General features: G+C 46.8%; 1 protein-coding gene across 1 annotated transcript in view; it reads left to right on the top strand.

The window, feature by feature from the left end:
• Window positions 1-12,727, top strand: part of CD81 (CD81 molecule) — a 31,805-nt gene extending 19,078 nt beyond the window's left edge. Inside the window, exons 3-8 of the mRNA XM_083838832.1 lie at window positions 1,617-1,714; window positions 4,384-4,458; window positions 7,017-7,124; window positions 8,053-8,148; window positions 8,495-8,584; window positions 8,861-12,727. Coding sequence (XP_083694958.1) covers window positions 1,617-1,714; window positions 4,384-4,458; window positions 7,017-7,124; window positions 8,053-8,148; window positions 8,495-8,584; window positions 8,861-8,923 — 530 coding nt within the window. The 3' untranslated portion in view covers window positions 8,924-12,727. The remainder of the gene's footprint in view (window positions 1-1,616; window positions 1,715-4,383; window positions 4,459-7,016; window positions 7,125-8,052; window positions 8,149-8,494; window positions 8,585-8,860) is intronic.
• The last annotated feature ends 2,133 nt before the right edge of the window (window positions 12,728-14,860 follow it).

Raw genomic sequence — 14,860 nt, 5'->3', positions numbered from 1 at the left:
GTGTATCGGGTTTTTAGAGGAAGGTTTATCTTGGCTTAGCTCTGCTCTCACAGAACTCGGTTGTGTCATGCATGCCCGTTAGACTTTACACATAAATTATCAGATGATTGCTTAAAAGCTACAAAGATAAGAAAAACCTTGGGCACGATGGGCACATAAAAAGCAGTTTTGATCTTGTTTGTACTTTAGTTCTGATCCTAAGGGCTGACCGACTGATTAATAACTATAAACATGTTTAGACTCCTAGCAAAATAAAACACTTCGTTGAAGGGATGTCTCTCTCAAGCACTGGGAAGATTTGCTGTATTGCTGTTAGCTTTGAGATGCTTATATATTTATAAGCATAAATATAAAATATCTTCTTATTCAGATTTTGATTTTTTTCTCACTTTGGGTTAAAAATGACTGCGATCTTGCCTGATGTTGAATTATTTCTTTGATTATTTTTTGCACACATCAAGTTGCTTTGGAACAGAAAGTGGAATTCACTTACAAAATAGTAGACCCACAATACTTGAGAATGTTAGTTAACTAAAAATACACTAAACATACAAGATACATGAGGAGAAAGCTGTGTTTTTTGGAAAAGGAGACAGTGTAACCGAACTGGTAGCATTGCATGGCTTGGGAGGGAAAGCGTTGTGGCTGTGTACCTGGGCTAAGCGCTTGGTTCCTGAGTGAAAATGGACTTTCGTTCCTCCGTTTTCTGAGCTCTCCCTGCCTGGTTTCCAAACCTTGAGTTAGTCAGGGAGCAAGCTGACGGTGCAAGTTTAATAAGTTGAAATAAAAAAAATCTCTGTGGAAGAACCTTTGACAAACAAAGTCTAGATTATATTAACTGGGATGCTTAAGCAGCGCTTTTCCCTTGGTTTTGTGGCTTGTCCGTCTCTGAAAAGTTAGCAGGATAAATATTTGTCTGATGTTTAATCTAAACAAGCCATATGCCTTATTGTTTGTTTAAAAAGATACGTTAACTAATCATTTTTTATCTCCTCTGCTTAAATATTTAAAATAGGATGCCATGGGAACTCCAATAATGCAGCTTTCAGGACACTGTAAAGCCTTTGTCTTCCTTGCTACACCCTCTTCCTATCATTGATCGAGCTCTGTGTGTTTCCTGTGATTTTGGGGGTGGCTGCTTTTTCAAGTTTCAGTATTACTACCTTCAAGTGCTTTGAGGTTTGACTGGTGTAAGTTGTGTGATTTGCGTTGGCGCCCAGACCAGCCATGAGGTCTTGGCTAGTGCAGAGGGAACACCTGTGGGCAAATTCACCCCAAATGAGCTTACTGATGGTGATAATGTTTATTTTAATGGGAGGAACAATAACAGTGGCCTGAAATAGGGTCTGAACTCAGGTAGTTGTGGACCACTTCCACCAGCCCATCTTGGTTCACACCTGGGGACACCAGCGTCAGCAGAAGAGTAGCAGAGCAGAAAGCAGGGTGAGACGCGGTGGCCTTTTCTGCTGCTGCCACATCCGCAGCCACCTCTGCTACTCTCAGGACTTAATTATGCATACCTGTAATTAGCTATGGAGCCAGCATGCCTGGCCCAGTGATGGGATGCTTCTTTAGGAGGCTCTGCAGTAACGTCTGCCTCTTGTTCTCCCTTGCAGGAATCTACATACTGATTGCGGTTGGTGCTGTCATGATGTTCGTGGGCTTCCTGGGATGCTACGGCGCTATCCAGGAGTCTCAGTGCCTTCTGGGAACGGTAAGGGGCTTAGCACTGTGAGGGCACATGGCCACTGAACCACCTTTTTCTTACCCAACATCCCCTACAGCTTCCCATTTTGGTCTTGGTTTCAAGGCAGTCCGTGGGGAGTTCAACACTTGTATGGAGTCATCTAATATTTTTACCTGTTAGGGCTAGGAAACAGCAGAGATTTTCCACAATATCTTAGCGAGGGTGTTGAGGTAAATCTTGGGAAAACCATTACTGAAGCGCTACAGGCATCCTTGATGGCAGGCAGCAGCTTGGGATTCCTGGCACAGGATGAGCTTAATTGCACAAGCTGCAGCTACACCAAAAGCCTTGGCCTTGGGGGCGAGGGAGACCCAGTTATTTTTAGTAAGTTCTCGCACGTGGTTCGGGTTTAAACCAGATGCCAGGCTCCGTCACCATCACCAGGCTCTGCCAGCCTCAGGGAGAAGCTGGCTGGAAGTGGCCACATTCACGAGCCACCACGTGGGTATCCCCATTCTGCAGCCCCTGGGACAACCCTGTTTTAGGGCTTTCTGTGATTTATTTATTTTTTTAAATTTATTTTGATTTTTTCCTCTCCTCCTCCCGTAGCAGAGTTGTATGCAGAAGAGGAGAGTGCTGGCACGTACATATCTGCTCTTGGACTGTTATTGAGGCATGTCAGAGTTTTTGGCACGTTGTGCTTGAGAAGGCAAGAAATAGCACCAAAAAATAAATAAATCAAAGGGATTAAAAAAATATATAAAATTTGGAGGGACTTTCCAGCACTTGGCTTTGTTGAACTGGAAGATTGTGGTCCAGTGACCTGTGGGTGTGGACTCATTTGGGACGGAGGGAACTGGAGCTTCTTGCTCTGCAGATTGCTTCACCTCTGGTTCCTTCTTTTTCCACATTGGCAAGAAGGAGGGGGGCTCTCGTCAGCTTTAATAAAGCGCTTTGGAATATCATTGGGTGAGAGCTGTGGCAAGAGTTTGCAGGCGTTACCATTGCTGCCGGGAATAGGAGGAGTCCGTGCGCAAATCCAACAGTGATAGTTGTAGCAAGGTCTGACAGCTTTGGATTGTCATTTTTGTTGTTGGTTTTGTTGGTTTTTTTTTTTGTTAGCATGAGCTATTACAGACCCTGAATTACCCCTCGCTCCCTCTTGAAGTTGGAAAGAGGATTAGGAGGGCAGATGGCACGAGGTACCTGCAGCTCGGCAGGGGAACCGGCTGCTTCAGCTGCAGTTAGCAGCTCTAGCTGCTGCATGCTGCCCATCTTTGCTCACACCTTGGCTTGCCAAGGGGAGGCTGGAGGTGCCTCCTGATGACACTTTCTGCTGGCCGAGGCTCCCTCCGGGCTCCAAGGACATTTCCAGGCAGCATCCTTACGGTGCTCCCCAGGAGTGACCGGGACCACCTCCGCGCACCTGCCCAAGAACAGCTCTGTGTTTCCATGGTGTAAAGCTGCATCTTCAACATTTTACATCCAGCTCGCAGAAGCATACTTGCAGAAAGATGGATCTCCAAATCTGGGGCGAACAAGCCAAACTTCACTAGAGGGTAACCACTGCAAGAGTGAGCCCTAGTGCTTAACCAGAGTATTACAGTGGCCTCATGCTTATGGTTTAGGGTGATGTGGGTCCCAGTCTCCCACGGGAGTTCCTGGGAAACCAGGGACAGATAAGTATTTAAATAGGAGTTGGTTGTTCTAGGACAAAGATGTTTGAAGTCCTTTCCTGCAGGCAGGTCAGGGGTCCTGTTCCCATTGTGCTGATATCCCTTTGCTCTTCATGAGAGTAAGGCCAGCTTGTAGCATTGTTCTGGAAACTCCTGTTTGCTCTGCTGTGGAAGAAAAGGTGCTGAATGTGCCTTAAACAGACACTGCCCAGAATCTGGGGCTGTTTCCCACCCCATACTGTGATCTTATGTCCTCTCCTGGCTACATTCACCTCTTTTACGTGTTTATTTCCATGGGGCTTTTCTTAGGAAGAAGCCACTGAGCATGATGTGGTTGCAGAGGTAACGTGTGGAGCATACCTGCCCATGCCTTCCCACTTGGCTATGATGTATGGACTCTACAGCATCCCATGTCCAGTCTATTGGACCTCCCATCACATCACTGGGATATGAACAGAAAGATGGAGGAAGGCTTGGGGTGGTGGCGGGGAGGAGGAGGAGTGTTGGGGTTGCGCTAACAGGGTGAGGCTGTGGGAAAACATCACTGCTAGTATTTATGCAAAAATCTGCAGTAGCCTTGCAGGGCTGAGAATGCCAAGAGAGCTGGCCATAAATCATACCCTGCAGCTCCTCAGCAGCCGAAATGTGCTTTTAACCCTGTGCTGGCAACTCCTTGTCCTGGAAGCATCTGTGGCAGAGCAGGAAGCTGGGCTGGATGTTCCTGCAGCCACGTCAGGAGGGGCAATTTGTCTTGTGGTGTGCAGGGTATCCTCATGCCTGCGGGTCCCTGTGTGGGAGAGGACTCTGATTGTCCCTTCTTGGCTGTACCGGTAGAAAGTTTGGGCACAGGGTGGCATCTGATGAGTTGTAGGAAAATGTGCTTGGGCAACGTGTGCGTATGAGAGACCTTGCTCTGATCTCCCCCATCAGAAGTGCTGCTCTGCACCCCTACCTACCTTATCACTTCTTTTTCCTGTAGCCAAGTGTACTAAGCATCCCCCTCCTGATTTGTCTCCACAGTTCTTCACTTGCCTGGTGATCCTGTTCGCCTGCGAAGTTGCGGCTGGAATTTGGGGATTTGTCAACAAAGACCAAGTAAGGCGACCCTAAAACCTGTGGTGTGGGGCTGGGAAGCTGGGGCGGGAGTGCACTGGGATCCCTCTGCTCTTACAGTCCCGGACTGAGTCCCGGGAGCTGGGATTTGCTGCGTGACCTGGGCAGGTCACTTAACTCCTCTTGGCTCGGCTGCTAACCTTTAAATGGGAGCACTTGATGGGAATGGCTGCCCCATGCTGTATGTGGTGCGATGTCTGGGATAAAAATAACCCCATCTGGCTCGGGTCTCCTCCTTGCTGCCAGCCGCAGCAGGAGTGGATTCGTGTGTGAAGTTGAGGAGGAAAAGCTACCTGCACACCCGAGATGCCAAGGAGCAAAGCACAGACCTGGCCGTGTGAGAAGGAGGTGTCACCGAGTACCCAGGCTGAAACCAGCAGCTTTGCACCTCTCTTCCCGCTGCCTTCCCTACGTTCGCTCTCACATGTGCAAGATTTCGTCCAAAAACACCAAGCTGTCTGTGTGTGGGAACCGGGGCCATCCTGCAGCAAGCAGAGGGCTGGGCGTCCACCACTTGGTCAGTGCGGGCTTGGGGAAAGAAGGGGAGTTACTTCTGCTCACAGCTACGTTAGGCTCGGTGGTGGAGCAGCAAATGTGTTTACAAAGAAATGTAAGGCAGCTGTTGGAAGTAGGTGGTGGCCGGCTCAGCTTTCACTTGCATTTAGGACACAGATGACCAGCTCGGCTGTGAATGGAAACACCCTTGTAGTGATTCATGGGAGAGCATGACTTCACCAGCATAAACTCTTCCGTGGCTAACCGCATTACTATGCAGGCAGGGTGCTGTTCCCTAGCAACTTCGGTGAGCTAATTAACCTTTGCAGATGTTAGTTTGTGAATCCTGAGGAGCCCAAGATGTGCGATTGAAATGATGCAGAAAAACGAAGGCTGGGTAAGGAGGGAGCCTGTGGTTGTTCCTCTCCATGCCAGGGAGAAGGCACCTGGATATCAGAGCATAAAGCGGAGAAGTGTAGGATTTGCCAGTGTGAAAGGAATGACCTCAGCCACCTAAAATTAATTTTGCATTTTGAAACGAATGGTAGTAGTCAGTTGGCCCCCTCTGCCTTTTCAGCCGCGATGAATGGGCTGTTTGGACATCACTGCTAGCAAGGCAAGCAGCTTGCTGCTCCCCCAGCGTGGCTGAGGGCAGCTTACGAGCACCAGGGGCTAGGAGGGAAGTGCTGGGTGCTCCCAGCCACACAACGTCACTCTCGGGGACACCCAGTGGATAAGGTGGGAAGTCCCCTCGGGTTTACAGCCCTGGCCAATAGTCTGTGGGGACGGTCATCTCCCAACGGAGCAGGCAAAGGATTTTGTTCCACAAAATGGCAGGCATTCTTTCCCTGATCCTGCCTTGTCAGAGCTGCTTTAGCTACAGAGTGAAAGGCGAGAAGTACTTTTGTTTTTGTTTTTGTTTTTTTTTTTCCCTTTACCAGAATCAAATGGTTTGATCACAGGGTATTGCCCTCCAAAGCAAACTTTTTTGAGCATGGAGAAATGCTGGGATAATTGATTTGAAATCACACTCCTTTTTGCTGCAGTCTCCTTTTTCGTGTGCTAATCCAGCGTGTGCTGCCAAGAGCAGATGTTCTGGAAAGCGTTTTCCATTTCATACTTGTTCATATTTTTCCTTTGCTTCTTTCACATGTCCTCCTTTCATCTCCCTCCGAAATTATTGGAAAGTGTTAGAGGAGAAGCCACAAGGTCAGCTTCTCTGAAAATCAGGGGTTTGGGGTTTTCTTGTTTGGTTGGTTTTGTTGGTTGGTTTGGTGTTGTTTTTTTGTTGTTGTTGGTGGGTTTTTTTTGTTTGTTTGTTTGTTTGTTTGCTTTTGGTATTGTGGAGTCTCGATTCCCCATGGGTGTCTGTGGTCTACCAGGCCAGGTGGCAGAGCTGGGGTATGGATGTGGCTTCTCATGCAAGCATTTACAGGATGGGGGTGTCCTGCTCTATGTAGGGACCCAGCAGGACTTTGCCACCCATCCAAAAGCATCAAAACCTCCAGATGCAAATGAGCCATGTAACTAGGCTTCAGTGTGTAATCTCTCCCAGATTCTTCCTACCCCCTCTAAGCCAGACAGGTTGAGGTGCCCATATCTACTGATATCCACCCTTTGCTTGCTTGGTTTCCATGCCTATGGTAGTTAAGAACAAGCCGTTTCTGAGTTCCTGGCAGTGCTAACAATCCACACAGTTTGAAGACTATCTCAGATCTCATGGTTCAACCTCCGTGGTTTGGCTGTCTTTGCCTGCTACAGAGAGATCGCAGAGCAGTGAAACAACATTGGGTGGAACCTGCTGACTGGTGAATGAGGTTCTTAATGTTTGCTTTTTGTAGCATGCTGTGGCTGGAGGGAGTTGAGCCCTGTGAAAGACAAGCCTTTCTCCACTCACCTGGGTGAATTAGCAGGGTCTGAACCTGTTAAAAACTTCTTGTCCACCTGCGAGTGCCATTTGAGGGAACCTGCCCTGTTCAGGCACATCCACTGTATGGGTTTCCTTATGCTCCTCTGGCTGAAAGGGACTTCGCGGTCTTTCCTAGATAGCCAAAGATGTGAAGCAGTTCTACGACCAAGCGTTCCAGCAGGCGCTCATGGCAGATTCGGACGCGAGCAACGGGAAGGCCGTAGTGAAGACCTTTCACGAAACGGTAAGATGTCGGAGGTCTTGCTGCATGCTCAGGTTAGGCCATACGTGGGCAGCCCAAGCTGGTGAACGGGGTCTGCAGTGCCTCGAATTGCATGCAGTTAACTTCTGCATGGGGTTTGTTGGGGTGTTAACTTCTGTATGGGGTTTGTCGGGGTGAGTGGCAAGGAGCGGCTGCCACTGTGCTTCAGATGCTCCTCCCCAGAGAGGAAGAGGAATTAAGTTGTCCTGGGGCAGGAAGTGAAGACAGCACTGAATTTGTAATTCTTAGGAGTGAACTGGGTGCTGGGTTTTTGCTGCCTGCCTTCTGAGCTCTGTGCAAAAATTCTCCTTGGCATAGGAATTTCTTGCAGCCAGAGGAAATGAGAACATGGGAGGAAGGAGAAGGAAGCGGGGTCAGGAAAACGAATAGGAAAATCAGGGTCTAAAGCATATAATGCTTCATTTAGGTCTTAGCCTGTTAGAGGTAGCTCTTCTTAGGGGTCAGGTAAGAGAGTTCCACCCTCTTAAATATTTTGTCCTTAGCACTGTGCTAGGAAGTCTGTGCTGAGCTTTAATGAAGTTGTTTTTGATCCACCTCAGCACTCCAGATTAAGTAAAACTCAGTGGAAGACAAATGCTGCTCTGAGGAATAATTTGAGACCTCCTCTGCTCAGCAGGAGGCAAACCTCTGGAGGGACTCGTGTTCATTCTCCTCCAGGATACCATACCTGATGTGTCTGGGATCAGTGCAGGAAGCAGCTGCATTGCATGTAAAGAAAAAAATGAAATTGGAAAGTTGTTTCTTCCCCCTCCCCTTCTTTTTCCCCATCCAAGGTGCCTCTTAAGTTTTAAGTGGCTTTTGGAGGTGTTTAATGGCAGGGAGAGCATTGCAAGAGAGCGTGTGCTGTCTGCTAACCTGTTGGTTTGTGGTTTTTCTTTCCTCTTTGTAGCTGGATTGCTGTGGTCCTGATAATGCAATAGGAACTCTCCCTGCACTGTGGAGAGAGGACCTCTGCCCAAAGGCCATACAGAAAGTCTTTGTTCAGGTAGGCTTGGCTGCTCTTCCCCTGGCACATCTCCTGCAAGGGAGCTTGGCTGCCAGGGAACTTTGGGGATTTATTCAGGATTTGGATACCGGGTAGAGATTTCATTTATCTGGGGGTTGTGTAGAGGGCTGTTGGAGGTTCCTGTCAATGCTCCCCTTGCTGTTTCTGCTTGAGGGGCTTACAGAGGGCTGATGTTCCGTGGGAAGTCCTAGAGCCAAGGCCTGGCATGAGCCTGGAAGCATGAGTGGGACCTGGGGGAAAGCAGGAACCTTGGACCTGCCTTTTTGGATGCCCGGGGGGTGTGGGAGGAAAGCAGGTCTGTGACCACGGTGTTTCTCTGCTTCAGAACTTGAGCTGCCACAAAAAGATTGACGAGCTCTTCTCTGGAAAGCTGTACCTGATCGGTATTGCTGCCATCGTGGTCGCCGTGATCATGGTAAGCGTTGCAGCAGGAAGGAATTGGCTATCCAGGACTCAGTGGTATTGGTGATCTGATATCAAAATGGCCTGATCCCTGGAAAAAAAAAAAAAAAGTCAGCAGCAAAGATGTATCATCTCTGCTTTTATTTCCGGCATGAGAGTGTTTAGGTGGAGAGGAGGCTGGGGGAAGAGCGGCGGCCGTGAGGTTGTCCTAATCCCTAGCGTGGAGGAGGGGGGAGCTCCCACGTTTTACAGGTCAGCACGTCACCAGTGGCCTTCTGTCTCCTGACAGATCTTCGAAATGATCCTGAGCATGGTGCTGTGCTGCGGCATAAGGAACAGCTCTGTCTACTGAGACTTGAGAGACGGTGAGGGGAAGGGGGGAGCAGGGCAGACGGCGCTGGAGGGGACCCCAAGTGCCACCAAGTGACCAGGAGACATTTCAACAAAAGACAAAGAAACCTATGTATATAAATACTTCCAATATTACCATACAGTACTTATCATTTTTCTTTTGAAGTACTTTTTTTTTTTTTAATAAATAAAACTTTCCCATATCCTTGTGGCTGAGTTAGTTACACATCAGTTTTGTGTGATAGGGAAAGCTGCTGTAGCAGGAGATCTAGTCCTTCCTCCCCTTTCCCCACCCCAAAAAAATCAGAAATATCGTTGGTGGAAGATGTACAGAGGGGAAGGCTGCAGCCTGTTCTCAGAAATCTTTGCCTTGGTTTTTACTCTTTTTCAGCACGGACTGTTTATTTTTTTTTTAATATACATATATATATATGTATATACATATATAAAATTTGATGACGAAGCAGGATTTAGCATTTTTTGTTCATTTGTTCTCTTTTCCCACCATCACCCTGATTCCCTGGCTTTTCCAAGCCTGGGAGAGAGGAGAGGAAGCAGCCCCAGTTGTCTTGGTGTGATGTTTCCCAGGGGAGATAGAGGTGGATTGCTCCTATCGGACCTGTTTGCAATACTAAATAAACTCTTAACAGAAGTCACAATTTTTGCATTCTCTGAAGAGTGCAGATTTTTTGCGCTTTTTTTTTTCCCCTGGGGGTTATAACTTTATAAATTGGCTCATTTCCACCTATTCATAACATTAAGGGTCAGTTGCTGGGGGTGAATTTTAGTCACAATTTTTCAAATATAATCACCTGAAAACAAAGTCACTTTTTTTTTTAACCTTGTTAAATGTTTCTTTATAGACATAATATTTTGGGAGAGACTAGTGTTGTACAAAGTTCCCACTGTTAAGCTGATGCCTAGATACAAATGATATTAGGGGGAAAAAAAAAAAAAAAAGAAAAAAAAATGGAAGAAAAGTCCTTAACCTTAACAATCCTACATTTACATATTGCAGGATGACTTTGGGGGATTTCCAGCTGTATACATACATGTTTAAATTTCATCTTTACATCACTCTTCTATTCAGTGAAATTTTCCCTGCTTAAAGCATATCATCACACACTGTAACATTGCTGGGAAAATTTCATAACTTGATTTTGAAAAAAAAAATTGCTTATTTCTTAAGACTTTCCATTTCCAGTGACAATAACAGCAGGAGATGAGCTTATCAAAGCAAGGGCATTCAGGATTTAAGATTGTACCAGTTGAAACGCTTTTTTGTGCCCTGGTAAGCTTCGATTGCCAATTATGTGTACGTGGCCTCTGTTGTATGCCACTCTGTTACTGTGTACATAAGAAGGGAAGAGTGACCCAGGATCTATGTAATAAAAATCAGAGTGTCTCTAAAAAGATGATCTATGTGTATAGTTCTATAGATATATATTTTTAAGCAAAGCCTTTTCCTTAGCCGGAGGGGTACTTGAGCTGGAAATGCTAGCATCTCTCAGCTCTTTGCCATGTTGAAGCAGGGGAGGGGAGGAGTTAAAACCTGCGATCACCTTCCTCACTTCAGGAATATTTCCGTTTCTTAAAGCATTTCACTTTCCCCCTCACCTTCAAGTTGCAATTAAGAGCTCCAACTCGGACAGGGAGAGAGACCCGGGACTATTATGAACTAGCACCTTGTCCATGGCATGTGGGTGCCATGGCCTCTGCCAAAAGGGGACAGGAGATTACTGCACTGAGGCGAGCCGATCTGTGCAGAGGCTTTTCTCCCCTTCCACTCAGCCCTTTTCTGTCCCTACCTTTTAGTATATAGGGCCTTCTAAAAAGTCTATATAGGGGTATATATATGAAATTGTGCTAGGTAAGAGGAGGAAGTGCTTCAACACATCTTTGGTTTGAGTGGGTTGGAGAAAAAATTCAGCCTTAGAAACAGCCTTAAAAGCAACACTGCCCTGAATGTCCACTTTGTGCACATGGAGAATGAGACTTGGTTTGGCAATAGGTAATCCCTTCCCCTGCTCCTCAGCATAGCTCCTTCAGGTCATCTACTCTGTTATGTGGCTATATGTATATGCATCAACCAAGCATGTGTGTTTACATATATATGCATCAGGATTGTTAGCATACAGAATGGATGTGTAACTTGCCGCCTTTTTTGTTGACTGTTGATAAATGTGTATAAATATGCCATTAAGCATTTCAATTCTGTTTTCTTTCCTTATACCGTATTTTTGATATTGTTCAGTATTCAGTTGATGCTGCGTAAGTAGCTGAAGCTCTGTTTGAAGACTGACTGGGTCTTCCCTGCAGAGGACTCAGTGCAGATCAGGCACGTCCTTGAATGTTGTAGTTTTGGGGGTCTGCATTGTCCTGTGCAGGATCAACTGGGAGAAAAGTGGTGCTTGGAGAGGGAGCTGGGGCTGTGGGAGGAAGAGCAGAGTGTTTGCTCAGACCATGTGCCACGCTGGCTGCCATTTGCTCTTTGGCTCCTTTCAGAGGAGAGCTCCCTGTGCCACCTCCTGTCCCTGTGGATGCAGGAACCAGAGCTGGACAGGAGGGAAGCGGCCAGGGCTATGAATGTCCTGGGGAGATCTGAAGGAGTTCTGCAGGGAGACAGTAATGCTTGCTTTGGAATTCAGCTGAGGGTCCCCATTTTTGACTGCATAGTCAGTCCCCAAACGGATGATAGATGGAATTGAGGGCTGTAAATACAAACCTTCCCTCTCCAAGGAAGCATATTGCTGGAGCAAGTGGCAGCTGAGAAAATGGCTGCAAGCCTGAGCAGGGAGAAGAGAGGCAGGTGGGGAGAAGCAGAGTGAACTTTCCAGGTCTAAGTTCAAAGACCACATGGAAAGGTCAAACAGAGCCACTGACAGCTTAACTGAATACTTGGGATTTTTTCATACTGTGGAGCATGCCACAAAGCAGTGTGTTTAACTTCTTTCTGCCTTTTTTTTTTAAAGAAACAAAACAAAAATCAATTTAATAAACGTTTCTCATCGTGTGCATAGTGTGATGAAATGCTGCAATTTTACAAACAGTTAACCTTAACACCAGGATGCTTTGTGAACCAGGCTTCAGCAGCATGGGTTTTTCCAGCCTCGGTGAGGGGGGGTGGCAGGCTGGGGACGCATCCAGAATGGTGCTGAGGGACAGCAGAGAGGTTGCTTACCAGCAGCGGTGGCTGCTGCAATTGTGCCCCCCTCAATGGAAGGGGGGCACAGCTGTGGGGGAGCTAATGCGTATTGCAAAATGGGGTGACTGTGTTGAAATTCAGGGGAGAGGCTGTGGTGGCAGTACTGGGCATGCCCAAGGGGCTTCTAAAGTGACCGAAAATAGCCCAAAATGCCCTCAGCTGCCATCCAGCCAGGGTCTGGGCTGTTTTTGTGGCTGGTCTGGTAAGGCCACCGATGCTGCTGCCGCCTGCCCCTCCGCACCATCAGGAGAGAGCCCTGCTGAGAGCGAGGGAGGAGGCCGAGTGCTGTGATCCCACACCCGCCTTTCCTTCTTGCTGTGTCTTGGACTTCTCACTGCGTTTGAAGCACGGCTGTCCCCTACAGCCCCTGGCCATTGCCGGTGCAGAGAGGGAGGGAGAGTGATGTTCAGCTGCTGCGAAGGAAGGCAAGCCCTGCTCCCTGCTCCTGGCAGCTGTGCCTGTGCTACAAGATCATACCCATCTGTTGTTCTTTCACTTGTTTACCTGAATGTTAATGGAGTCGGACATAATGACTTCTGGAAAGAAAGAAAAAAAAAAGAGATATTTAAAAACAATAATAATAAAAGAAACAAAGCAAAACCTTCCCTTGTAAGTCGATTTTTTAATGATGTGTTGTCAGATCTTGTTTCTTTCCATCGCGTACAGATTTCTGCCATGTCTTCCAAGGGAACAGGGTTGTCTTGCTCTTGTGTCAAAGCAGAATTCAGGCTGCTTTAGGGAATGCAGTCCTTAGCTGACCTTCTAGGTGGTTTCCCATGAATATGATGCTCTTCGCTTCATGCCTTAGAACATTTGGATTGTGGTGCTGTGTTGTTGCTCCAGATGGGTATGAAATTATTCTTACCTCTTCGGAGCTAAGATTAAGCTGATGTGAGTCACTGTCAGACTCAGGCTAGTGTTCAACAGGAAGAAAAGCGATAGTGGAAACAAACTGGCAAAGCACAGCGCATATTTGGCATGCAGGCTGTGTGCCTTGGGACATCAGCCTGGAAGCATAGCTAGAATCTTAACCTTCCCCAGCTAAATGCTGTACCCTGTTTGCACCTCAGGTTTGACTATTAACACTCGTGCTCAGAGCCAGATGAGTTGTATGTGCTGTTGGAGCTGAGATGCTGAGAGGGAAATGGGCAAACCAGGCCCTTTTAAGGTGCTGTTAAGTGAAGACACTGGTTGTGATTGGAGAACAGCAGTCCTGCTGCATAGGAGCATGTGAGGCTGCACAGATAAACCACTGCGAGGGGAAGGGGTTGGTGGAAAGCCTGCTGCCCAGTTGTTCTCATATTACACCAACAGCCATGGCTTAGGCTTTTTTTGGAAAAATGTTTCTTGTCCAGAGGATTGAAGGACTTAGAAAAGCAGGGCCAAGAGCTTCAGCTTCCTAGGAATATTACCATGGATTTTATTTTTTTTTTCAAATAAGAATTTATGCAAACAAAAAAATGCAAGTGTGATTTTTTTCTTAGCTATACCGATTTGGGCTTTTCCCAGTGGAATTCTTTTCTTTCACCCACCACTCCTAGGTGTTTAAAAAAAAAAAAAAAAACTTTATAGAGTATTTCTCATGAGAGGTTTTGGAGATGTTTTTGCTTTGGCCAGCTCTATTTCCTAAGCCTATTCTGGGCTGTTTGTGTTGTAAGTAGCAACGTGCCTAATTGTTTCCTACTAAGACAACTGGGACTAACAGCAAAGGTATAAATTGCTGATGTCCATTCTGTACTTAGATGTTGTCTAAGCTCTAAGTATGTTTTGCTATACTCCCACGGGGGAGGAGGAAAAAAAAAAAACAAAAAACAGCCAGCTCTCTCATACGAGAGCTGTTTACAGCAGAGATTGCTGCAGGGGAAAGCACCCTCCCTGTTCTCCAGCTGCCAGCTCCACTTGCCTGGCTCAGTGATGAAGGATGTGCTAGTTGCTATGCTCAGATTCCTGCTCTGAACCACAGTTGCCATTGCTGGGCATCTGAAGGTGCTGAAGGGGAGAGGCAAACATAATTAACTACATGACTAGCGCTTGATTAAGTGATAAGCACAGGCTAGAATCCCAAAATCCTGTACATACTGAAACAAAGTAAAGGTGCAGTGTTAATTTGTGTATTTTTTGTGTGACCACTCCTCGGTTTCAGCCTGGGGAGCATTGTGCTATCCTGCACAGGGCATGAGCTCAGCAGGAGGGCGGATGCGTAAAGATGCACTCTTGGTGCAAACATTTCAGCCAACCTCTGGCAGCTTGTCTGATGCAAGCAGCCCGATGCTTTCCCTTCAGAGAGTCCAGGGAACTGAAGCAGAAAGAAAACACCATCCAGCTGCTAAAAATGCTAAAAAAGTGCCCGCATTTTCACACTTGCAAATACAATACAGTGGGCACATAACTTTGCAACCAGGCATGCAAAGGTGGATTGCTTGGCATTTCTCCACTGGGTTTACATTATTAACCAGCTCAAGTGCCAGTGGTTGCAAGTAACATTTCTAATTAGAGTTTAATCACACCTTTTTTTTTTTTTTTTCCTTTTTTGTGTGTTTCTTGGCCTGCTTCGCTGATGCATTCCCTCATGTTCAAACACAGCTTTGCTAAGCTCTGAAAAGATGTTGGTGTTAGGCCAAGTGAGAGTGTTCGTGTACATACAACACCCTGCCTGCAGGCTGCAAGTCAACTGGTAAGACTCCCTCCAGCAAGGTTTAGGGGTGTTAAATGCAAAGCCCTGTGTCAGCTACA

The sequence above is a fragment of the Anser anser genome (assembly GCF_964211835.1).
Source record: "Anser anser genome assembly, chromosome: 5".
Lineage (NCBI taxonomy): Eukaryota > Metazoa > Chordata > Aves > Anseriformes > Anatidae > Anser > Anser anser.
The sequence above is the reverse complement of the archived record's forward strand: the minus strand, read 5'-3'. Positions and strand labels throughout refer to the sequence as shown.